This window comes from Scyliorhinus canicula, chromosome 13 (assembly GCF_902713615.1).
Source record: "Scyliorhinus canicula chromosome 13, sScyCan1.1, whole genome shotgun sequence".
In the NCBI taxonomy this organism is placed as follows: Eukaryota; Metazoa; Chordata; class Chondrichthyes; order Carcharhiniformes; family Scyliorhinidae; genus Scyliorhinus; species Scyliorhinus canicula.
The window spans coordinates 19,514,646-19,538,991 of NC_052158.1; the positions used below are offsets into that span (position 1 = coordinate 19,514,646).

Below are 24,346 nucleotides of genomic sequence, written 5' to 3' on the forward strand. Positions count from 1 at the left end.
AGTTCCAGTCTGGCACTCTGGCAAAGCTACATGGATGCCAGCCTTGCCCTGCCAGTTGGCAGGGGCACTGTCAGGATGCAAGATTGGCACTGCCAAGGTGGCAAATTTTCCACACGTGTAATTGGGCCTCGGTTGCCCAGCGTGGGTATTGGGGGGGGGGGGGGGGGGGGTGCCAGGGACACTCCGGTACTGCATTCGGACTGGGGGGGGGGGGGAAGTCAGGGATCGCTTTGTGGGCCTCGATCGGGACGCCATTTCAAAATGGCATTCCGATCTCTCGCTACAATGGGGAGTTCCGGCAAGTGGAGCGCCCCACAGCACAAAATGTGAGGCCTCGGCTGCATGTTCCCCATTCAGGCCCCTTATTCTTTTTTTTTAAAATTTAGATTACCCAATTATTTTTTCCAATTAAGGGGCAATTTAGCGTGGCCAATCCACCTACTCTGCACATTTTTTTGGGGCTTTGGGGGCGAAACCCACGCAGACACGGGGAGAATGTGCAAACTCCGCACGGACAGTGACCCAGAGCCGGGATCGAACCTGGGACCTCAGCGCCGTGAGGCGGTTGTGCTAACCACTAGGCCACCGTGCTGCCCTCAGGCCACTTATTCAATGCGAGTCGCGAGTTTTGGGAGAATCGCGGCCACAGGCTTTCTTGGGAAAAACCCTAATAAACTTGCACAAAATGACACTTAGAGCACGATGCTCCCAAAAGGGAACAAAGTCCCATAGTGAACGCATTTAGCTGCGTGTTTCCCAGTGCTCGCAGTGCCAAGAAACACATGACTATTCAACGCAACTTATGTTGTATAAGAGTCCTGAAAGGGGAATGCACAGCCGAGATTGCACATAGCCCCATTTTGTACAGTGTAGCAAGAGATGGGGTACTGAGGCCCCTGAAGAGATCCTGGACCTCCCCTCAGCCCAAAAGCACTATGGTCCCCTTCCCTCCAACAGGACAACCCCCAGCCCGATCATACACTCATTAAATGCTAACCTGGCACCCAAGCCACCTGGGTGCCCACCTGACACTTCCAGGGTGCCCACATGGCATTGCCAGGCATCAGTAGTGCCAGGGCATCACCCTGCCCAAAGGTTTGGAACTTGGGGCCTCCCATCCCCTGGAGACCCCCATGAGTGCCTTTTGTGGGGGCCAGTGCTGAACGACACTCGCCCCAGGTCTCTGAGGCAAAGGGGATGAATCCCAAAGCCTCAGGTACCTCAGGAATCAGCACGTTAGAGTGAGGTTAACTGCCTCGCTCTAATGTGCAGATTTGCCAAAATGTGATCCCACCCACAATGGGTGGGATGTACATCGCAACGTCTCCCGAGAACGCGTTGGATCTCGCGAGGCGTTGCGAGCGGGCAGATTCCGGGAGTGAAGTCTCCTGGTTTTTATGGGCCACTTGTGCTGCAGTGAGCTGCTTTTCTGGGGCAGCGTGGCCATTGGATCGTGCCCAAAGTCAGGTGTTTTGATCAGGCATCAATTGAACTGAAGACTGGGCATCCATTTGGTGAGGTGACCAGGATTCGCTGGAGCTTCCTAACTCTGGCAGGTGCCCTCAAATGTACGCCTGGATTACTGAAGCTCTAATGTTATGGCGGGGTGGGTGAACCACAGACCACCTTGCCAGTGATCCAATGTCAAACCCAGGCCTGATCGGTTTTTGCACAAAGTGGCACACAATATTACAGAAATCCCGCCATAGGTGTCGGCAAGTCCAACGCCACTTTCCCCGCTCAATATCATACATTTTTTGGACTATTCCATCCATGGTAATTTTCATACATTTACTGTGATTATAAGAATTAAGACATTATCATAGAATGGTCCAATACAATAGGGTAACCATGATCAACATCTGTATCTGAGCATGTTCGATATTCTCATCAGCAGCATGTATCGTTCTTCCAGTGGTTCCTGTCGATTCAGATGACTTTGTCCCTCTATATGACACAGCAGGATTGCTTGTTGATGAATTCTGAGGTCAAATAAAAGAAAACAAGTCACAAACTGGGTTCGCAGAAGGCTAGTAAAAATAAAATGAATACATTGAACAACCTCGTCTAGTACAGAAGATGAGCTGTTAACAAGATAAACCTCCCTGATGTTTCCAGGTTCGTTTTGCTTTCGTCAAGACTGTTGCATTTATAAATTTTATTTATCCAGCAATATGTTAGTCTTCTATATCAGCTTTTGCATTCATGAGCAATTTCAGGATTTAGCTCCATTATCTCCCTTGTATGAATTAGGATTATCAGACTTTGGGCGCCGTGACCGAATTCTCCAGTTGTTGGGATTCTCTATTCCCGCCAGCAACACAGCCCCGTTACATCTGTGGGTGGTGGGGTTGCCCTGATGCTTGTGGGGTGGGGGAGGTGTCCCTGATGCTTTTGGGGTGAGGGGAGGGGCCCCAATGCCTATGAGTGTGGTGTGGAAGTTGCACCGCTGTTTGTGTGTAGGGGGGGAGGGGTGTCGCCATGTTTCTTGTGTGTGTGTTGGGGGGGGGGAGGGGTTTCCCTAATGTTTGGGAGGGGGTTGCCCTGATGCCCTATCAGGCCCCGCCCCATCAGAGTGATGGCACAAACCACGCCCACAGAATGCCAGAGAATTTGGAGAGAAAACTCAGCTGTGCAGCGGGAGAGCGATACGCCAGTTTTCTCCCTGAAACGGACACTATGGCAAATTAGGGGAAGATTCCTCCCAGTGACCCTGCTATCTCCTCCCTCGGTGTGTTTCTTAAATGTGTGGGTGTGAAACTTTGCATTTCATCCTCCGAGTTTGACTAGACACATTCCCTTTTTCTCATTTTAATTTCATGTGATTAGCCACTCACCATCCAATTTTACACCTCCTCTATTTCCTTGGTAGGTACTGAAGTGACATAATCATTTAATCATTAAAAATTTATTTTCAGAGTTACAGCCGATGTACAGAGTAGACAGGCAAGGGCAAGTCCTAACCATCTCCTTGCTTGCTCAAAAAATCAATTTGAATTGAATCCAATTTGCGATTCCTCAAGTGAGGCATACCTGATCCAAGCTGATGGGAAAAGGCAGTACACTTATCTTAGCCAAACTGTACAAAGAGTCAAAAGTTGTACTCCTTCTCACAAACAGCAATCATTTAATATTTCAGTCTGCTCTGTACATTTCCCTATGGTACCCTGTCAATCCTTTAATGGTCCGATTTCCATTCCAACCCTCCGATTTTTATTGATATATCTTTTATTTTATTTTCTAATAAATTTAGAGTACCCAATTATTATTTTTTCTTCCAATTGAGGGGCAATTTAGCGTGGCCAATCCACCTAACCTGCACTTCTTTCAAGTTGTGGGGGTGAAACCCACGCAGACACTGGGAGAATGTGCAAACTCCACACGGACCTATTTTTATTGATGTGCCTGTAAAATAATTTCCTTGATTCTCCTTGATAATTTAATTTTATAGGGTTGCTCTTGGCCTTTCTCATTTTTTTTTTGATTTCTCTCCTAATATCTTTATACTTTCTTTCATCATGCACTCCTCAGCAATCGATATACCGAATGTATGTCGCTTTCCTATTGCACATTTGCTCCCTTATGTCTTTATCGATCCATGGAGTATCACTGACGCTTTGTTCTTTTATGGTTAAAATAATTAATTTCGGGCAGCACGCTGGCACAGTGGTTAGCACTGTTGCCTGACGGCACCGAGGTCCGTGTGGAGTTTGCACATTCTCCCCGTGTCTGCTTGGTTTTCACCCCACAACCCAAAGATGTGCAGGCTAGGTGGATTGGCCATGCTAAATTACCCCTTAATTGGAAAAAAAATTAATTGGTACTCTAAATTTTTTTAAAAACATAATTTAGTTACCTCTGTTCTGTGGAACATTGTTTTCAATATTTTCCATTGTTGTTCTACATTGTTGGTTGCCAATATTGTTGCCATTTTATTTTCCCATGTTCTGTTCTCAGCCCTTCAAAACTTTTCAGAGATGAACAATACTGAAGGTCATCAATATAAAACAGTCTCCCAACAAGAGGAATTTCAGAATTAAGAAAAACTCTTCAACCAGAGTGTAGTGAGAATGACCCTTCCACCAGGCAGAAGGTACAGAAGTCTGAAGACCCGCACATAGAACATAGAACAGTACAGCACAGAACAGGCCCTTCGGCCCTCGATGTTGTGCCGAGCAATGATCACCCTACTCAAACTCACATATTCACCCTATACCCGTAACCCAACCCCCCCCACCTTACTTTTTAGGACACTACGGGCAATTTAGCATGGCCAATCCACCTAACTCGCACATCTTTGGACTGTGGGAGGAAATCGGAGCACCCGGAGGAAAGCCACGCACACACGGGGAGGACGTGCAGACTCCGCACAGACAGTGACCCAGCCGGGAATCGAACCTGGGACCCTGGAGCTGTGAAGCATTTATGCTAACCACTATGCTACCATGCTGCCCAGACATAGGAACATGCTGTCCAGACATAGGAACAGCTTCTTCCCCACAGCTACAAGACTCCTCAACGACTCCCCCTCAGACTGATCTGTTCCCTGTAAGATCACTATTCATGACGTCCCATGCTGCTGTTGCTCATGTATTTGCTTTGTTTGGCCCCTTGTTCTGCACTGTTACCAATCTGTTTGTCGATGTACCATTTGTCAATGTACTCTATCAATTATTCTTTTTTTGTCTACTATGCATATACTGTGTATGTTACCTTGGCCGCAGAAAAATACTTTTCAATGTACTTCGGAACATGTGAGAATAAATCAAATCAAGAATGTGAAACATGTTGTCAGAGGGAGGGTGGTTGAAGCAAATACTATAGACGCATTGAAGGTAAACTATACAAGCTCTTGAGGGAGAAGGTAACAGACAATCCCATGTTAGAATTAGATGGGAGGCGGTTTGAATAGTGTTAGCCGTTTAGCCGCTGTTGTATAAAGAGTCATAAGTTCTACTCCTTCTCACAAACACCTTTTATTTTCCTTTAACACAACTCTGTACAAACTCTATCATCACATCACATGCCTCAAAGGCCTCCTGAAGCTTCTTTACATATCAGTGTCAACTACTGGATACTTAACATAAATTAGACATTTAATCTCTTAACCCATTCCTTAACAAATAGAACTTAAACATTGGAATGGGCTGGTTGATGCTTATATGAGCCATATAATTTATGGAATCCTTTGTAACAACTCGGCATTCCCTTTACCTCTTTAAAAATTATTGACAGAAGTCCATCACTAGCCAAATTCACAGATGGACCACTGATCACTGGTATCCATGCTGCCAGATTGACCTTTAATCTTTAAAACTAGGTCATTACTTTTTAAAATTCTTTTGGGGTGAATTTTTGGGCGCCATTTAACGGAAATGAAACATGAGTCCCGTGTCCAGCATGTTTAGCTGAGTGTTTCCCGGCACTCGCAGTGCCGAGAAAGATCCCGTTATCTAACTGAACTCTGTTTAATTTCGGGGCCTCAGTTGGGAAGGTCTTGCCGAGGCCGCACTTAGTCTCAGTTCCTGCACTGAGATGATCCAGTTCGGGCACAGACAGTAAATTTCGCCCCTTGACTCGCAACTCGAAGTAAAGCTGAGTCAGGAAGTCCAAAGTGAAAGTGTACATATCTGAAAATTGGAACCTCCTCGACTATTGCCACCACTCGTCATTTCCATTGGGTCAGGAATCATGAAGGGCTGCGATCCAGAGCTCACAGCTACAGGGGGCAGATCAAGTGCCATCTTTATTACCTAGTAATAAGTTATTGCCTTTTTAATATGGCTTTTCAATACCTGTGAGGGGGCATAGAGGATATGAGTGGGCATTGAATTGGTATGGGTTTATGCAGGGCATGGGGTGGACGGCGAAGAGGGAGGGGGCTTCTGGACTAACCACTCACAGAGCTCACCTGGGGTCCTGTCAGCAGCATTAAACTGGTACCGGAGTACTGTAACAGACAGGGTCAGTTTAAAGTGCTTCCCCACTAATGCCACATGCTCATCGAATGTTTTAGTGTCGAAGGCAGCTGGGTCTATCAGGCTCCATATTACGCTGAATGCATTCGCACCACAGGCAGTTAGCAAGCTGACTACCTGCCGGTCATTCTCCCCGATATCGTTGGCCTGGAAACTAACACTTCCTCAGTACGTACTGGTTCCAATCTTCCAGTCCGCTGACATCAAATACATCCAAAGGTCCGAAAAGAAGCATGGTTTGAGGATATTTCCGACGTGTCCGGTGGAGATGAGCTGGTGGCTCAGCAGCGTCGATAGCTATCCAGCTTTAATCCTCGTTGCCAGTTTTGTAAGGAACAAGAAGAGTCCACACCGGGTTGGTCAAATACTTATATGCAGTTCCAGTAGTTCCCCACTGTGTCTTCTCGGTCGACTCTAGCGAACATTGTTTAAGGTGCCTGTAAAGGCTCAGGCAAGCGGCCATTTGGAAGTGTTTGATGTAGAAACATTTTTATTTGTTCTCCTTACTATTTACACCTCCCTGAACGGTCTCCTGTGCCAATACCCGTGCCGGGGTATTTATGTCCCAGCAGTCCTAGGAAAAGGGCGAGCCCCGCCTCCTCATCTGGGTAAAAGGTATTCCAGTGAGGCCATAGGGACTCAGAGGTTGCAGATCTCTGGGCCTCCTGTAAGGTTAGAACCTCCCCCCCCCCTTTATTGGAGGAGCTCGTACTCTGCAAGGTCCATGGGGTAGATAATCATCCCGACCCCATAACACCCATGTGGGTTATAACAAAGACAAGATTCTGGATGAATGTTCCCAATGAACCAGAGGTTCTAAGCACATGGGGACTGAGATGAGAAGAAATCTCTTGGAATTCACTACCACAGGGAGCAGTTGAGGCAAAAACATTACGGGTGCGATTCTCCGCTCCCCACGCAGCGTGGGAGAATGGCGGGAGGGCCCCCCGACAAATTTCACACCCCCCTCGCGCCCCCTGCGATTCTACCCCCCCCCTCCCCCCCGGCTCGGAAGAATCGCCACTCGCTGTTTTTCACTGCGAACGGCGATTCTCCGACCCAGGTGGGCCGAGCGGCCTGCCATTCGCGGCCCTTTCACGAAGGCAAACACACCTGGTCGCTGCCATCGTGAAACGGGAGTGAGAAGCCCGTTTGGGGCTTGTAGGTGGCCTAGAAAGGAAAGAGCACCACGACTGTGCTCGGCAGGGGACAGGCCCGCGATCGGTGCCCACCGACCGTCGGGCCGGCATCCAAATCGGACGCGCTATTTCCCCTCCGCCGCCCCGCAAGATTAAGCCGGCACGTCTTGCGGGGCGGCTGAGGGGAAAGACGGCGTCCGCGCATGCGCGGGTTCGTGCCGTCAGCGTCATGACGTCAGCCGCGCATGCGTGGGTTGGAGCCGGCCGCGTCATTTTCGGCGCGACGCCCCCGCGGCCGAGATTTACGGAGCGCCGCTCCTAGCCCCGCCGGGAAGGGGAGAATAGGGGGTGAGGAGTAGCCTCCGAGACCGTCGTGAAACTCGGCCGAGTTCACGACGGCCCTCCCGGTTTTTCCTGGGAGCGGAGAATTCCGCCCTACATGTTTTCGCAAAGGGGTTAGATATAGCTCTTGGGGGCTAAAGGGATCAAAGGATATGGGGGAAAGCGGGAACAGGTTACTGGGTTGGATGATCAGCCATGATCATAGTGAATGGTGTAGCAGAATGAAGGAACAAATTGCCTACTCACGCTCCTATTTTTTGTGATCCTGTGTAAGCCCAACCCTTATTTTTAAGCTATAATTCCAGTTCAAACCTGCCCTGAAAGTGACTAAGATTTGTTTTGTCCCCTTAGTTGAAGACTGAAATTAGCGAGTGGGCTGAAATTAAGATGAGATTGTTTTGTGCACTATTTTCGTAAATTAGGGGGCGGTTTAAACAGGATAGTAATGGATTAGTGGGCAGCACGGTAGCATAGTGGTTAGTACAATTGCTTCACAGCTCCAGGGTCTCAGGTTCAATTCCCAGCTTGGGTCACTGTCTGTGCACGTTCGCCCCGTGTGCGTGTGGGTTTCCTCCGGGTGCCTTCTTCTGCACTGTAACTTCTATGAAATCTAATGTTCATGGTCTGTCGCAATTTGTGACTCAGACTTTCCCTTCAGCCCAATTTAAACAGGATAGTTATATGTTAATTTTGATATCCTTCAATAATACTTTGATGGTTACCCATATTTTCCTATCAGCAATGTTTGTACTTTCAGGCCAGTTGAGCAGGCCTGCACACTCTGACCATGAACACCAGAATTTGAGTAAACATCAACCGGAAATAAAGATTAAAATCTCATGCCACCAGAACCCAATGTATGTCGTTAAGTGAACACCGAATGAAACACTTAAGGGTTTGTGTGGGAAGAGCTGGGAAAATAACTGTCCACCTACATTAACCAGAAGCATGAAATGCAATGTAAGTGCAAAGTTATTTTTACTTAAGCAGTTTGTCACAGCCATAAATGTTTCACAGATGTATGAGGCAGGAATTAAAAGGCACACACCCATATTTTAATATGGTTTTTTAAAAATCTAATAATGAACCAGTTATAACTTCCTTGCCTTTCCGTATTTAACTGCATTAATACAGGCTCGCTGTTTGCGCATTCCTAGCAGAAGAAGGCTGTGGTCTAGCCCACAACCTAAATTAATTTTACAGCAAAACTCCCCACCCAACCTCGCAGGTCTTTCATCTGGATCGAGTTAGTGACTGAGGATACTGGGTAGCTACAGGTCGGATCAGAGGAGTAAGGGTCCAGGTAATTCACTGAATTTCATGGAAACCACCAAGTACAGGTTCACCCTGAGGGCAGCGCAGTGGCGCAGTGGGTTAGCACTGCAGCCTCACAGCGCCGAGGTCCCAGGTTCGATCCCGGCTCTGGATCACTGTCCGTGTGGAGTTTGCACATTCTCCCTGGGTTTCGCCCCCACAGCCCAAAAGATGTGCTGGGTAGGTGGATTGGCCACAATAAATTGCCCCCTTAATTGGAAAACAAAATGAATTGGGTACTCTAAATTTAAAACAAAGTACAGGTTCATCCTCAAATTAATATTCAAAATAAAATGTAAATTGCTAATACGATAGTTTGTTCAGGCTTCTCTGTGGTCACCGTGATGCTTCATGATTATTTTCATGTGATGATATGAAAATTAAATCCAATCATTGACTCAGTGAATGAGTGTGCGCCTACTTTCATAGAATCATGGAATCCCAACAGTGCAGAAGGAGGCCATTCAGGCCATCGAGTCTGTACCAACCCTCCAAAGAGAATGCTACCTAGGCCCACTCCGCTGCCGTATCCCTGTGACCCCACCTAATCTTTGGAACTAAGGGCAAATCCACCTAGCCTGCACATTTATGACTGTTGGAGGAAACCGGAGCACCCGGAGGAAACCCGCGTAGACACGGGGAGAACATGCAAACTCCATACAATCACCCAAGGTCAGAATCAGAACCGGGTCCCTGGAACTGTGAGGCAGCAGTGCCAGGGACTGTGCCACCATGCTGCCCATACCGTACAGTGCAGGTGCACCAGCTTATTTGAAAAGGCTACATTACATTGATTTTAAAAAAAATTTAGAGTACCCAATTAATTTTGTCCAATTGAGGGGCAATTTAGCACGGCCAATCCACCTACCCTGCACATCTTTGGGTTGTGGGGGTGAAACCCATGCAAACACGAGGTGAATGTGTAAGCGCCACACGGACAGTAACCCAGAGCCGGGATCGAACCTGGGACCTCGGCGCCGTGAGGCAACAGGGCTAACCCACTGCGTCACCGTGCTGCCCTTACATTACATTGATTTAAGTATTAGTTCAATTAGCCAGAAGATGATGGATAAATCAAAAAACAAATTACATTTCAGTCAGAATGGTGAGGATCAGCTCCCAGTGGGAACTGTACATTCACGTAACAATAGTCCCTCTTGTAATGTAATTCTAGATTTTCCTAGAAAAAGCTCCAATTATTGACATGTTGCTTAGAATCATGTATTAAACATAAATCTGCTGCAGGAGCTACTAACCACAAGAAATAGTGAGCAGTCGTGAACTCAATTGGTGATGTTCAACGCCTCGCAGTTGGGAACTAGCAAGAGTCAACTATCACCCACTTTTGGGAAGGCCACTGAAAGGCCCATTGAATTAAGTTCCAATCAGGCAGTTAAATGGGCTACACGAGGCCTTCCCTGGTAAGAATCCTAGAAGTTGAAGTCCAGCCCGTTAGAGCTGCCGGCCAATCAGTGGCCACCAGCTGTTCACTGCATGTAGTGCCACTGGGACTAATAAGTCCAACAGGTTTGTTTCAAATCACTAGCTTTCGGAGCACTGCTCCTTACTGTCCTCACCCCAGTCCAACGCCGGCATCTCCACATCATTGGGACTAGTAGTAGCTGTTGGCAATGTAGCCACCCGGTGCCCAAGATCAGCCATGGATCCCAGGTCACAGGGTGTGAGGACAGGGTCGGATCACATGGCGGGGGTGTTTGATTAGGTTTGGGTCAGGGAATTGGCAGCAAAGGCTCTTTGAAAGCACCCTTACCCGATGCAGGGTCCCTTGATCTGGCACTTTGACCAAGGGACTCCATGCCATTCCCCAGAGCCCACAAGCAAACCTGGCTGAGTCCTCACCTACTACTGGTTGAATACAGCAGTGGCAGGATGAGGACTTTAAGCAGACATTAATTGTTTTTAATCCAGGAGTCTTCCCACCCTCAATTAAGCGGGGGCAACTGCGGGAATGAAACACGGCCCCACCCAACATCCCCCCACCTTCAAACGTCAATTCAAATTGGCTGTGTACAGCTGTGCAATATAAATACATTCTGCTGTTGTGTCATGTCAGACACTCTACATGGGATTAGGATTTGTTTTATTGTCACGTGTACCAAGGTACAGCGAAGCGTATTGTCCTGCGTACTGTCCAGGCAGAGCATTCCATACATGAAAATAATACGTCAGACGTACAATAAATACAACAATGTAAATACATAGACACAGGCATCGGGCGAGCATCTGGAATGTAGTACTACTCAATAGGGAAGATGTGTGAAGAGATCAGATCAGTCCATAAGAGGGTCATTCAGGAGTCTGGTAACAGCGGGGAAGAAGCTGTTTTTGAACCTGTTAGTGCGTGTTCTCAGACTTCTGTATCTCCTGCCCGATGGAAGAAGTTGGAAGAGTGAATAGCCCAGTGGGAAGGTCTTTCCAAAGGCAGCGGGAGGTGTAGACAGAGTCAATGGATGGGAGGCGGGTTCATGTGATGGACTGGGCTATGTTTATGACTCTGAAGTTTCTTGTGGTCTTGTGCTGAGCAGTTGCCATACCGGGCTGTGATGCAACCAGATAGGATGCTTTCTATGGTGCATCTGTAAATAGGAGGAATTACCATCTTTTTGGCTCGGCGGTTTGACGATGTTGGACAGGTGGTAGGATTGAGAATTATTATTTTTAAATCGAAGAGCCAAGCAGATAATAGAATTTTTTATAACTTTCCTCAAAGTATTCCTCTCACCCGAACATCTTGACGAGCATTTCCCTTTTCTGTTTGCTCCTGATTTTGCTTATAGCCTAAGAGAGAAAACCCTTGTTAAACTTTCTCTGGTATTGATTAACTGTTGGTCTCAGAATACACATTTTAAATCAATATTACCATGTGAAAGTAATGACACATTAAAAAAAACAATGGGACAATGTGGAGGCAAAGTTGCAAAACTAACATCCCTAATCATTTCCACAAGCCATTATCCTACCGCATGTCATACGTTTAACAGCAGCATGTGGCGTCAACCAGCTTGTGAGATCGGACTTTTTCTTTTGTATGATCATCAGGCAATTACTGTTTAATGAACATCAGTTCATTTTGATGTTAACTTGAAGATGGAAATCGTTTTACAATTATTTTGGGATTTAAAAATCCCGAGAAGTGCAACTGAAAATAAAAGGTCCGGTGAATGCAATATTCTGTCATTTCTATTTGCTTTGGAATCAGATGATATCCAGATTTATCGATTGCTTTTCGTCAGATGCTTACGGATAATTTTGACCTAACTCGCACATTAGGAAGCTGACAGGGGGGGGCGGCACGGTGACGCAGTGGTTAACACTGCTGCCTCCCCTCCTGAAGCCGAGGGTCCCGGCTCCGGGTCACTGTCCGTGTGGAGTTTGCACATTCTCCCCGTGTCTGCGTGGGTCTCACCCCCACTAACCCAAAGATGTGCAGGGTAGGTTTTCTTTATTTTATAAATTTAGAGGACCCAATTCATTTTTTCCAATCGAGGGGCAATTTAGCGTGGCCAATCCACCCAGCCTGCACATCTTTGGGTTGTGGGGGCGAAACCCACACAAACACGGGGAGAATGTGCAAACTCCACACGGACAGTGACCCAGAGCCAGGATCAAACCTGGGCGCCGTGAAACTGCAGTGCTAACCCACTGCGCCACCATGCTGCCGTCAGGGTAGGTTTATTGACCATGCTAAATTGCCCCTTAATTGGAAAACAAAAATAATTGAATACTCTAAATTTATATTCAAAACAAAATTGGTAAGATGACAGGATTGGGTCCAACACTAATTTGACATTCTTCCTCTGTTAATCTCCCTCAAATCCAACTGAGAATAATATTGGACGGAGTGTAAAACAGTCATTCATCTGTGTGGTTTCGTGAGATTCTGTACAACCAGCAAGGTCTTTGATTAGGAGAGAAGGAAAACTCTGATATCCTTCTGGGGCAGTTCGAGCACCACACTGTGAACGAAAGACAACAAAAGAATGAAAGACAACATGCCTCATGGTAGCATGGTGGTTAGCATCAATGCTTCACAGCTCCAGGGTCCCAGGTTCGATTCCCGGCTGGGTCACTGTCTGTGTGGAGTCTGCACATCCTCCCCGTGTGTGCGTGGGTTTCCTCCGGGTGCTCCGGTTTCCTCCCACAGTCCAAAGATGTGCGGGTTAGGTGGATTGGCCATGCTAAATTGCCCGTAGTGTAAGGTTAATGGGGGGATTGTTGGGTTACAGGTATACGGGTTACGTGGGTTTAAGTAGGGTGATCATTGCTCAGCACAACATTGAGGGCCGAAGGGCCTGTTCTGTGCTGTACTGTTCTATGTTCTATGAGAAACAAATTGAACAATATTACGAAAGAAGACAAGAACCCAGAAAAATGTGTATTGCTGCACTTTGCAGAGAAGAATAAGTCCTTCATTAATCTCCATCATCAATGAATGCACACCCCCTCTGGGAAGAGAACACAAGAGGTGATCGTCTCCCTGGACGCAGAAAAGGCCTTCGACAGAGTCGAATGGAAATACCTCATAGAGGTACTGGAGCGGTTCGGGCTTGGAACAGGGTTCACCGCTTGGGTAAAGCTCCTATACAACGCTCCCATGGCGAGTGTACGGACCAACAATACCAACTCCCAATACTTCCAGCTGCACAGGGGCACCAGACAAGGATGCCCACTGTCCCCGCTGCTGTTCGCACTAGCAATCGAACCGCTAGCAATCGCGCTCAGGGCAGCAAAGAATTGGAGGGGGATCCGAAGGAGAGGCAGATAGCACAAAGTCTCACTCTATGCAGATGATCTGCTCCTCTACATCTTGGACCCACAAAGCAGCATGGACGGAATCATCGCGCTCCTGAAAGAGTTTGGAGCCTTCTCGGGCTACAAACTCAACATGAGCAAAAGCGAGATCTTCCCAGTACACCAGCAAGGGGGGGGGGGGGGGGGGGGGCAGCACTAAAGGGGCTGCCGGGGGGGGGGGGGGGGGGGGGCAGCACTAAAGGGGCTGTCGGGGGGGGGGGGGGGGGAGCACTAAAGGGGCTGCCGGGGGGGGGGGGGGCAGCACTAAAGGGGCTGCCGTTCAAACAAGCCCAACACAAATTCCGCTACCTGGGGATCCAAATAGCCCATGACTGGAAAGGGATCCACAAATGGAACCTCACCAGCCTGTCGGAGGAAGTAAAAAAGGACCTGCAAAGATGGAACACACTCCCACTCTCCCTCGCGGGGAGAGTCCAGACGATCAAAATGAACGTACTGCCCGGATTCCTCTTCCTGTTTAGATCCATTCCGATCTACATCCCCAAGGCCTTTTTCAAAGTGCTGGACAAACTGGGGGGGGGGGGGGTAAAAGTGCTAGGATCCCAAAGAAGGTCCTACAAAAAACAAAATCCAGGGGGGGGGCTAGCCCTCCCGAATCTACAATTCTACCACTGGGCAGCAACAGCCGAGCGAGTAAGGGGATGGATCCAGGAGCCAGAAGCCGAGTGGGTGCGTGTGGAGGAGGCCTTCCTGCATGGGGACCTCCCTCCGGGCCCTCGCCACAGCAGCACTCCCATCCCCACCCAATAAACACTCCAGCAGCCCAGTGGTGACAGCCACCCTCCAATCCTGGAACCAACTGCGGCAGCAATTTGGCCTGACCAAAATGTCGGACAAGGCTCCCATCTGCAACAATCATAGGTTCACAGCAGCACTGACTGACGCCACCTTCAAAAGGTGGAGGCAGGACGGGGGGACACTGACAGTCAGGGACCTATAAACGGACGACAGGATCGCAACACTGGACGAACTGACAGAGAAATTTCGGCTAGCTGGGGGGAACGAGCTACGGTACCTGCAGCTCAAAAACTTCCTACAAAAGGAGACAAGGACGTACCCACAACCGCCACGACAGACACTACTGGAAGACCTACTGGACGCAAGTATCCTAGAGAAAGGGAACTGTAGCGACATGTATGACCGACTGGTAGAAAGGGACAACACCGTACTGGACGCAACAAGAATGAAATGGGAGGACGACCTGGGGATTGAGATAGGGTGGGGACTCTGGAGCGAAGCACTGCATAGGGTCAACTCCACCTCCACATGCGCAAGGCTCAGCCTGACGCAACTAAAAGTGGTACATAGAGCCCACTTAACAAGACACCGTATGAGTAGGTTCTTCCCGGAGGTGGAGGACAGATGTGAACGGTGCCAAATAGGCCCGGCCAACCACGCCCACATGTTCTGGTCTTGCCCCAGACTTGTGGATTACTGGACAGCCTTCTTCGAGGTTATGTCCAAAGTGGTGGGGGTGAGGGTGGAGCCATGCCCGATAGTGGCAGTCTTCGGGGTTTCAGACCAGCCAGATCTATTCCTGGGGAGGAGGGCGGACGCCCTTGCCTTTGCCTCCCTGATCGCCCGCCGTAGAATCCTGTTTGGCTGGCGGTCAGCAGCACCACCCAGAGCTGCAGACTGGCTGTCCGACCTCTCGGAATCTCTCCAAATGGAGAAAATCAAATTCGCCATCCGAGGGTCAGACGAAGGCTTCCACAGAATGTGGGAGCCATTCATGCAATTATTCCGGGACCTGTTTGTGGCCAACGTACAAGAGGAAGAATAGTCGGGTGGCCAAGAATCAGGGGGAAATGGATGGGAATCGGGGGAAGGTAGCCTGGGGGGGAGGGGGGGGGGTGGCTACGGGTTTGTTATGGGGGTCTGATGGCTAGCTAAGGCCCAAAGCCAAACTATAAATAAATGCCTATAAACATGTGCCTCGGCCATACTGGGGAATGTAAAATATGTATGCCGGCTAAAGGGGGCGGCCACAGTTGTTATTATAAAGATGCTTACCTGTAAATATACATGATAATTTTTGCGTGTTTTTTTTGTTTTTGTTTTCTCTCTCTCTAATAATTTGTTGGGTATAAAATATGAAAACTCAATAAAAAACATTTTATTAAAAAAAAATTCAAGGAATGCACATCTTTTAATTAGCATGGGGTGTTGACGTTAAAACTGAATAAAAGATGTACAGACAGCGTTTGTAACATTGCAGAAGAATGCCTGACATGACCGCTTACCTCTTCGTGTTTTCACAGTGAAACATAAGAAGATGAAAACAACAACAAGGCTTAAATATCGAACTTTGGCTTCAACTCCTGGTCTTTGATTCTCTCCATCTGTTCAATAGATTTCAGGATTTAGTACAATAGATTTCAGGATTTAGTACAATAGATTTCAGGATTTAGTACAATAGATTTCAGGATTTAGTAATTTCACTGAAATAGTAGAATCAAGCACCAGTGTTAAATATTATTCAAATATATTCATTTGGAAATTGCGGATACTCTGATACAGGGGAAATTGGAACTTCCGTCACATTGCTACTTGTAATTGATTTATGTATCTTAGGTCACTGTGGGGATGCTGAGAAGGGAGGGGGGAGGGGCAGGGGAGGGTGGTGACTGAGTTAAAGGCTTCCAATTAATTCTGACTCTGGAGATACCACAGACATCTGAAGGCTTTTAACTTCAGGCAGTTAACTTTGAGAGCAAAATAATAAGATGGATAAAATGGATTCCTTTACTCCCTGCTAATCTTGCTCTCCATCCGCACTGTGCTCAATGTCCAGATGGTTAAAAACAAAAATCTGACTCCATTGCATGTCACATCAAAGTATCTTTCATACACTACAGACACGGCTTAATTCTCAGATAATATTTGCAGGGCGATGAGGATATTGGAAGGGAATGGGACTAATAGGTCTTTCAAAGAACCAGCACAGATAAAATGGGCTGACTGGCATTTTTCTGTGGTTTGATTGAACCTCAGTTTTTAAGTCAGAAAGTAATTATTTTTATATCCGTTCATGGGATGTGGACATGACCTGATGAAAAATAGAGAAATGATAAAGCTGTGAACCACATGTCATCTCTTATAAAGTTGAAAGAGGGACATCAGGTCTTCACTTCAAAATCAGAGATTAAATGATACAAGATCGCAGACAATTGAAAGGCTACAGAGGCGTTTTTATTCTGTGAAGTTATCAAATTCATAATTCATTTTGAGATAGGTGCCCAGAACCAAGTTACCATTGGCGATATTAGTGGCTAATGCTTAATTAATTCCTGTGCATTCCTCTGCCTAGTATTTTAAACAGAAACCACAATGATAAATCAATATGAGATCGCTATTTCTAGCTTATCTTCCTTAGAAACCCACTGCCCCCATTATAGTACAGAACTACCCCAGAAGGATAGCAGAGTTTTTCCTTCTCTCCTAACCAAAGACAATTTCAGTTTAATCGTGCTCCGCATTGCAATATGCTTTCCAGTATCAGATCTGAATTGTCTTTTACCAGTTTGCAGCTTTGCCTTCATATCCTACAATTGGAATGAATACATCAAAGTAGTGAACGATGGAGGAATAGATTAAAATTAATTAAATCCAGTGGTATGGCCACAAATAAGTATATGATTTAGAGAAGAGGTTACCGCTATGTACTCGATTCAACCTTATAGGTTTCTAATGAGGTCAGTGGATAAGATATGGTGAGATGTAATCACTGCAGTCCTCCAATTCTGGCCTTTATCATCCCCAATTTTAACCCCTCCACCAGTGGCGACCATGCCTTCAGGTGCCAAGGCTGGGGGCGCGATTCACCGATCACGGGACTAAGTGTCTGCGCCATCATGATTGCTTTTCACTGGGCAGCACGGTGGCCTAGTGGTTAGCACAACCGCCTCACGGCGCTGAGGTCCCAGGTTCGATCCCGGCTCTGGGTCACTGTCCATGTGGAGTTTGCACATTCTCCCCGTGTCTGCGTGGGTTTCGCCCCCACAACCCAAAAATGTGCAGAGTAGGTGGATTGGTCACGCTAAATTGCCCCTTAATTGGAAAAAATAATTGGGTAATCTAAATTTTTTTTTAAAATGATTGCGTTTCACTCGGCGCGAAATGGGCGTGGGCAGTAGGGATTCTGGCCCCCATAGGGGGCCAGCACGGCACTGGAGCGGTTCACGCCACTCAAGCCTTACATCCTGGTGTGGACTGGGATGGCGCCAACTTGTGCATGCGCAGTAGTGAAGCGCCAACCGACGCATGCGCAGGAGACTCACGGAACGCAACCCAACGCAACATGGCTTGGAGGTTCTGGGGCCGGAAGCGCAACAAAGTAGGCCCGGGAGGGGTGGAAGAGGCTGGCTCGTGGGCCAGACCCCATCGGAGGCCCCCCCCTGAAGGAGCACTTTTCCTCGCCCCACAGGCCACCCCCAACCCTTCGCGCAGAGTTCCCGCCAGCAGTGACCAGGGGTGAACGGCGCTGGCGGGACTTTGCCGTTTCTGCGTGGCCGCTTGGCCCATCCGGGCCGGAGAATTGGCAGCCCGGCTGCAAACAGTGGCCCGTGACCGACGCCGTGCCAAACGCACCGGTGCAAATGGCACCGATTCTCCGCACCTCGGAGAATCGCATGCCGGTGTCGGGGCGGCATGGTGCGGTTGAAGCAATTCTCTGGCCCGGCGCGCGGCTCAGAGAATCGCGCCCTGGATCCTTAGTTCAAGAATTTCCTCCTTAAACCTGTCTGTCTCTCTCCTGTACAAGGCTGGTTTAGCTCACTCAGCTAAATCGCTGGCTTTTAAAGCAGGCCAGCAGCACGGTTCGATTCCCGTACCAGCCTCCCCGGACAGGCGCCGGAATGTGGCGACTAGGGGCTTTTCACAGTAACTTCATTGAAGCCTACTCGTGACAATAAGCGATTTTCATTTCATTTCATTTCATAGACCTGGAATACTATGAAAAGTTTTGGTTGCTTTATCGAAGGAAAGGTATTCTGGCATTGGAGGCAGTCCAGAGAAGGTTCACTTGGTTGATGCTGGGTATGGAAGGATTTTCTTATGAACTGAGTAGATTGGGCCTGTATTCATTGGTATTTAGAAGAATGAGAGGTGACCTTATTGAGACATATATGATTCTCATGGTGCTTGATAGGGTAAATGCTAAGAGGTTGTTTCCATTAATGGGAGACTTTAGAACCAAAGGGCATAATCTCAGAGTAAGGGGTGATCCATTTAAGACCGAGTTGAGGGGGAATTTCTTCTCGGAGAGTTGTGAATCTGTGGAATTCTTTACCGCAGAGAGATGTAGAGACCGGGTTGTTAAGTATGTTCAAGGCTGAGACAGACAGATATTTAATCAGTAAGGGAATCAAGGGTTATGGGGTTACGGCAGGTAAGTAGAATGGAGGATTATCACATCAGACCAGTCATTATTTAGTTGAATAGCGGAGCAGACACGATGGGCTGAGTGGCCTACTTCTGCTCCTACGTCCCTCACGACCCTTCTTGAAACCTATTGCCTTGACCAAGCTTTTGGTCACTATTGTGTTCTGCTGCTTCGTGTAGCATAAGCTGCTTCCTTGATGTATGCTTTGACAAAGGAAACTCCAGACTATGAAATTAGTTCAATGTGTTTATTGAACTATTAGCACAGTTCTCAATGAGTTCGACTCTGCTAATCTAATTGTGGTAACTCAGTCTATCTTTACCAGCCTGCTCTAAGCCACGTGCTGGGTGTGATGCTGTTGATTAACCCTGATACACTATCTAGATGTCTGTCTGTGGAAAGAGGCAGAGCATGCGTGCCCTGTCCTTTTATATGGGTTGTGTAATGCCCCCTTGTGGTAATGCCACCTCTGGGTGTCCTGATTACCCATTGGTTGTGTCCAGTTGTAATGACCCATTGGCTGTATGTCTGCATGTCATGACATCTCTGGTGCTCCCTCAAGTGGTTACTTAGCTATAGTGTATTTACATTCACCCCTTGTGTATACAGTGATGCATATCACCACAGTCACCATTTCTAATATCATAGAATCATAGGGTTTACAGTGCAGAAGGATGCCATTCAGCCCATTGAGTCTGCACCGGCTCTTGAAAAGAGCACCCTACTTAAGCCCACACCTCGACCCCATCCCCGCACCCAGTAACCCCACCTCACCTTTTTTTGGACACTAAGAGCAATTTTATCATGGCCAATCCACCTAACCTGCACATCTTTGGATTGTGGGTGGAAACCGGAGCACCCGGAGGAAACCCACGCAGACACGGGGAGAACGTGCAGACTCCGCACAGACAGTGACCCAAGCTGGGAATCGAACCTGGGACCTGGAGCTGTGAAGCAACTGTGCGAACCACTGTGCTAGCCTTGGGTGACTTAAGTGTCAAAATGTATTTGATAATTCCTCCTGTAAAACCTCTTGGGATGTTTTACTGAGAAAGAGCTGCAAAAATGAAGCTGTTTTGTGACGTGTTTCATATAATGTTCCCACCACAGTTTAAATATACTTAAAAATACATTCTGCAAAATAAAATCAAAAATCTTTACAGAGAAGCAGAGAAAAATAAGTTCCTAATTTAATGTGGAGTGCTGCGACACTTCCAGCGAGTACATCATTACTGGGAACATTCTTTTAACTGAGTAAATCGGACTCACATGGTGGGAAAGTACTTACCCATTCTGTAGCTGGAGTTGGGATGGACTGTTAGCATGAACCTAACCATCTCTGTTCCCGCGGGGTGGCTGATTGACAATTTATAAATCCCGCTGTCGTTGAGCTCTAAACACTTCAACAGCAATGAAGCATTATCTGGAAAAAGAACTACCCGATGTCTGTAGTCATCCGGAACAGACCAGCGGTAATTGCATTCAGTGAGGTTGTTACCTCTCTTCAACAGACATCTATATTCCACAATTCTAGTCCCAGCTTTGATCCATGTAATCCGGAGGTAATCGCTTGAGTTTGAGATTGTGTAAGAGGCGGATAGGAGCACAGACTGACCAACGGTTCCATTCACACTGTCCTGGTTCACCCTCAGTGTTACAGCGGCTAAAGGTGGAGGTAATAGTTTCTTGAATAGAAAAGTGACTATATAGAAACGTACGAATAAAATAAATACATTGCTTAAACTATTGTATAATTGCAATTGAAATAAACATTTACTGTGTCTTACGGGGGCGATTCTCCGATCGCGGGACTAATGGCGTTGATGTTCAGGGGCTGGCCGCGTAATAAAGTAGGCCCGGGGGGGGGGGGCAGAGGCCGGCCTGCCGATCGGTGGGCCCCGATCGCGGGCCAGACCCCATCGGAGGCCCACCCTGGTGAAGGAGCGCTTTTCCCCAATCCACAGGCTGCCCCCGACCCCGCGCGCAGAGTTCCTCGCCAAAAGTGCCGGCGCAAATGGCGCCGATTCTCCGCACCTCGGAGAATCGCGCGGCGGTGTTGGGGCGTCGTGGCGCGGTTGCGGCGATTCTCCGGCCCGGCGCGGGGCTCAGAGAATCGTGACCTACATATTTCAACATGACATGATGGTTCTCGATTTTTAAAAATTATTTTTGTGGGATCCGAGTGTTACTGGCAACACCAGCATTTGATGCCTATCTGTACCCATCTGAACTGAATGGCTTGTTCGGCCATTTCAGAGGGCAGTTAAGAGTCAGCCACATTGTTGTGGACATTGAGTCATATGTAGGCCAGACCTGGTAAGGATGGCAGATTGCTTACCCTGAAGGGCATTATGAAGCCTATGGGTTCTTGCAATTGATGGCAGTTTCATGGTCACCATTGTTGAGACTAACCTTGAATTCTAGATTTAAAAAAAATAATAATTTGAATTTAAATTCTACCCACTGCCATGGTGGGATTTGAACTCGCGGCCCCAGGGAATTTGGCTCGGCCAGTGACATTCCCTCTGATCCACCAGCTCCCTGTAACAGGACCAGTCCCCACCATCAGTAAAAGTGCACAGTATTTGATAGCAACTTTTCACCAATATCTATGTGCAAGGAGTAACCCAAATGGCTTCTATAAACCTTCCCGTCACAAGTACACACTAACTGGTGAAAACATGGTGATACTGGGAGATGTAGAACAGGGTTACATATATAATGGCTGTCCTGCTGGTTGGAATTATTCTGACCACTTTTGATTCTGCAAATTGTGATGACTTTCAGAATCACACGGGGACAAAAAGGTCAGTATTGACCCACCACATCTCTTTGCCAGAGATATCCAAACTGTCCTGCTGACCAGATCTCCTACAGTGGCCTTTTCCTAAATTCAACAATTGTCAAAACACAAATGAAACAGAGTTCTCATTTGATTAGAAACACAACTGATCGGGCGGCACGTGGCGCAGTGGTGAGCCACTGGGACCACGGCGCTGAGGACACGGGTTCGAATCCCGACCCTGGGTCACTGTCAGTGTGGAGTTTGCACATTCTCCCAGTGTCTGCGTGGGTTTCACCCCCACAACCCAAAGATGTTAGGCGGATTGGCCATATTTTTTATTAAAACAGTAAAAAATATACACACGGCCAAATGGTACAAACACGAATTTTGTGTTGGAGAAACAGGGTACCCTCCCCTCAGTACCAACGTACGGGGAGTGGGTGTAGGATTAAAACAGTTCACAACTAAAAATCAAACATGCTAAATTGCCCCTTAATTGGAAAAAAATTATAATTGTGTACTCTAAATTTATTAAAAGAAGAAACACAACTGATCGCCACGTAAATTTATATTGTTCCACTATATGCCACCGATCTATTATCCCAGGAAATTCCTCCAACTCTTTCACAATCCGAATAAAGGTTAAAGCACACTTTTTATATTTTATTGTAATGGACACTTACCAATCAGAAGAAAGTAACTGCAGGTAAAAAGATAGACACTGAACGTTGTGGAGGATTTATTTCCTTTACGTGACATTTAGTTACAGATTCTGTACAACGGTTTCCAGTTGTGTTTTATCGGAAGGATCGTTTAGTCATTGTTAATGTGGAAATATCAGCAGTATAATAATTCAAATCTCTTGCCAGGAAAACTGATGAGGTTCGATGGCGTCAAGCCGAAATGAAGCCTTGACTTGAAAATCGGCCTCGTTTTAAGCTGTGGTCAACCTCACACCAAAAGGACAGCATTTCCTGTTTGCTAAAAACTGCCCTTAATTGTTTCCTTTGGCTCTCGGTTTACAAACTGCGGTTTTGATATCAGAGGGTAGACTTATTATTGGGGCCTCTGGAACTTCAGCCATTACCTCTACTGAAACAAAATAAATGTCAATATTGGAATAGGAATTGACCATTCAACAGCTGTAGCCTGTTCCACTTGATTATAGCTGATCTATATCCCAACTCTATTTACTCGCCTTGGTCTCATACTCTTTTTTTTTAATTTATTTAAATTTTCAACAAATTTTAACAAACACAACAAAGAAAAACAATAACCACCCCCCCCCCCCACAAAAACAAAAGCAATAAAGTAACAAAAAAAAATGAGCATAAAACCATGAAACCACACCCCCATAGCAAACACGGAACCCCCCCCATCCTCCCCCCCCACCCTCCCCCCCACCCTCCCCCCCATCCTCCCCCCCATCCTCCCCCCATCCTCCCCCGCCCCATCCTCCCCACCCCCCATCCTCCCCCCCCCCATCCTCCCCCCCCCAATCCTCCCCCCCCAATCCTCCCCCCCCAATCCCCCCCCCCCCCAAATCCTCCCCCCCCCCCCCCCCCACCCCCACGGGTTGCTGCTGAAGTTGACCACCCTCTAATGCTCCGCCAGGAAGTCCAGAAACGGCTGCCACCGCCGGAAGAACCCTTGCACCGACCCCCTCAGGGCAAACTTGACCCTCTCCAGTTTAATGAACCCAGCCATGTCGTTGATCCAGGATTCTGCGCTCGGGGGCTTCGCGTCCCTCCACTGTAGAAGAATCCTGCGCCGGGCTACCAGGGACGCAAAGGCCAGAATACCGGCCTCTTTCGCTCCTGCACTCCCGGCTCCGATGCTACCCCAAAAACTGCGAGCCCCCAGCCCGGCTCCACCCTGGAGCCAACCACCCTTGACAAGGTCCCCGCCACCCCCCTCCAAAAGCCCTCCAACGACGGACACGCCCAGAACATTTGGGTGTGGTTTGCTGGGCTCCCCGAACACCTGCCACACCTGTCCTCTCCCTCAAAGAGCCAGCCCAGCCTGGTCCCAGTCATATGCGCCCTATGCAGCACCTTTAGTTGGATTAGACTAAGCCGTGTGCAAGAGGAGGAGGAATTCACCCTCCCCAGAGCATCCGCCCACGTCCCCTCATCGATCTCCTCTCCCAGCTCCTCCTCCCACTTCGCTTTCAGCTCTTCCACCGAGACCTCCTCCCCCTCCTGCATCACTTGGTAGATTGCCGAGATCCTCCCTCACCGACCCACGCCCCCGAGAGCAACCTGTCCTGAACCCCCCTTGGCGGCAACAGTGGAAACTCCGCCACCTGCCGCCTAACAAACGCCCTAATCTGCATATACCTGAAGGTATTCCCTGGGGGGAGACCCCACCTCCCCTCCAACTCCTCTAAGGTCGCAAACTTCCCATCGAGAAAGAGGTCCCCCATCCCCCTGATTCCTGCCCTGTGCCAGCTCAAACCCTCCGTCCATCCTCCCTGGTACAAACCGGTGGTTCCCCCGTATCGGGGACAAAACTGAAGCCTTCACCTCCCCTCTATGCCGCCTCCACTGCCCCCAGATTTTGAGGGTAGCCA

At 48.0% G+C, this 24,346-nt stretch overlaps 1 protein-coding gene across 1 annotated transcript; it reads right to left on the bottom strand.

Moving 5' to 3' along the window:
- Window positions 1–732: 732 nt before the first annotated feature.
- LOC119976031 lies at window positions 733–22,577 on the bottom strand. Its single transcript, XM_038816108.1, has 5 exons — window positions 22,458–22,577; window positions 20,278–20,652; window positions 15,850–15,948; window positions 11,517–11,572; window positions 733–1,982 (listed from the first exon to the last, which is right to left on the bottom strand). The coding sequence occupies exons 1-5, from the start codon at window positions 22,531–22,533 to the stop codon at window positions 1,821–1,823; spliced, it is 768 nt and encodes a 255-aa protein (XP_038672036.1). The 5' UTR covers window positions 22,534–22,577; the 3' UTR covers window positions 733–1,820.
- Window positions 22,578–24,346: the final 1,769 nt, after the last annotated feature.

Coding starts and splice junctions, on each gene's coding strand:
- LOC119976031 (XM_038816108.1), bottom strand. CDS start 22,533: ATGTCACGTAAAGGAAATAAATCCTCCACAACGTTCAGTGTCTATCTT. Junction 11,573..15,849: donor CACTGTGAAAACACGAAGAG/GTAAGCGGTCAT, acceptor TTTCTCTCTTAG/GCTATAAGCAAAATCAGGAG. Junction 1,983..11,516: donor ATGCTCGTCAAGATGTTCGG/GTGAGAGGAATA, acceptor ATTTGACCTCAG/AATTCATCAACAAGCAATCC.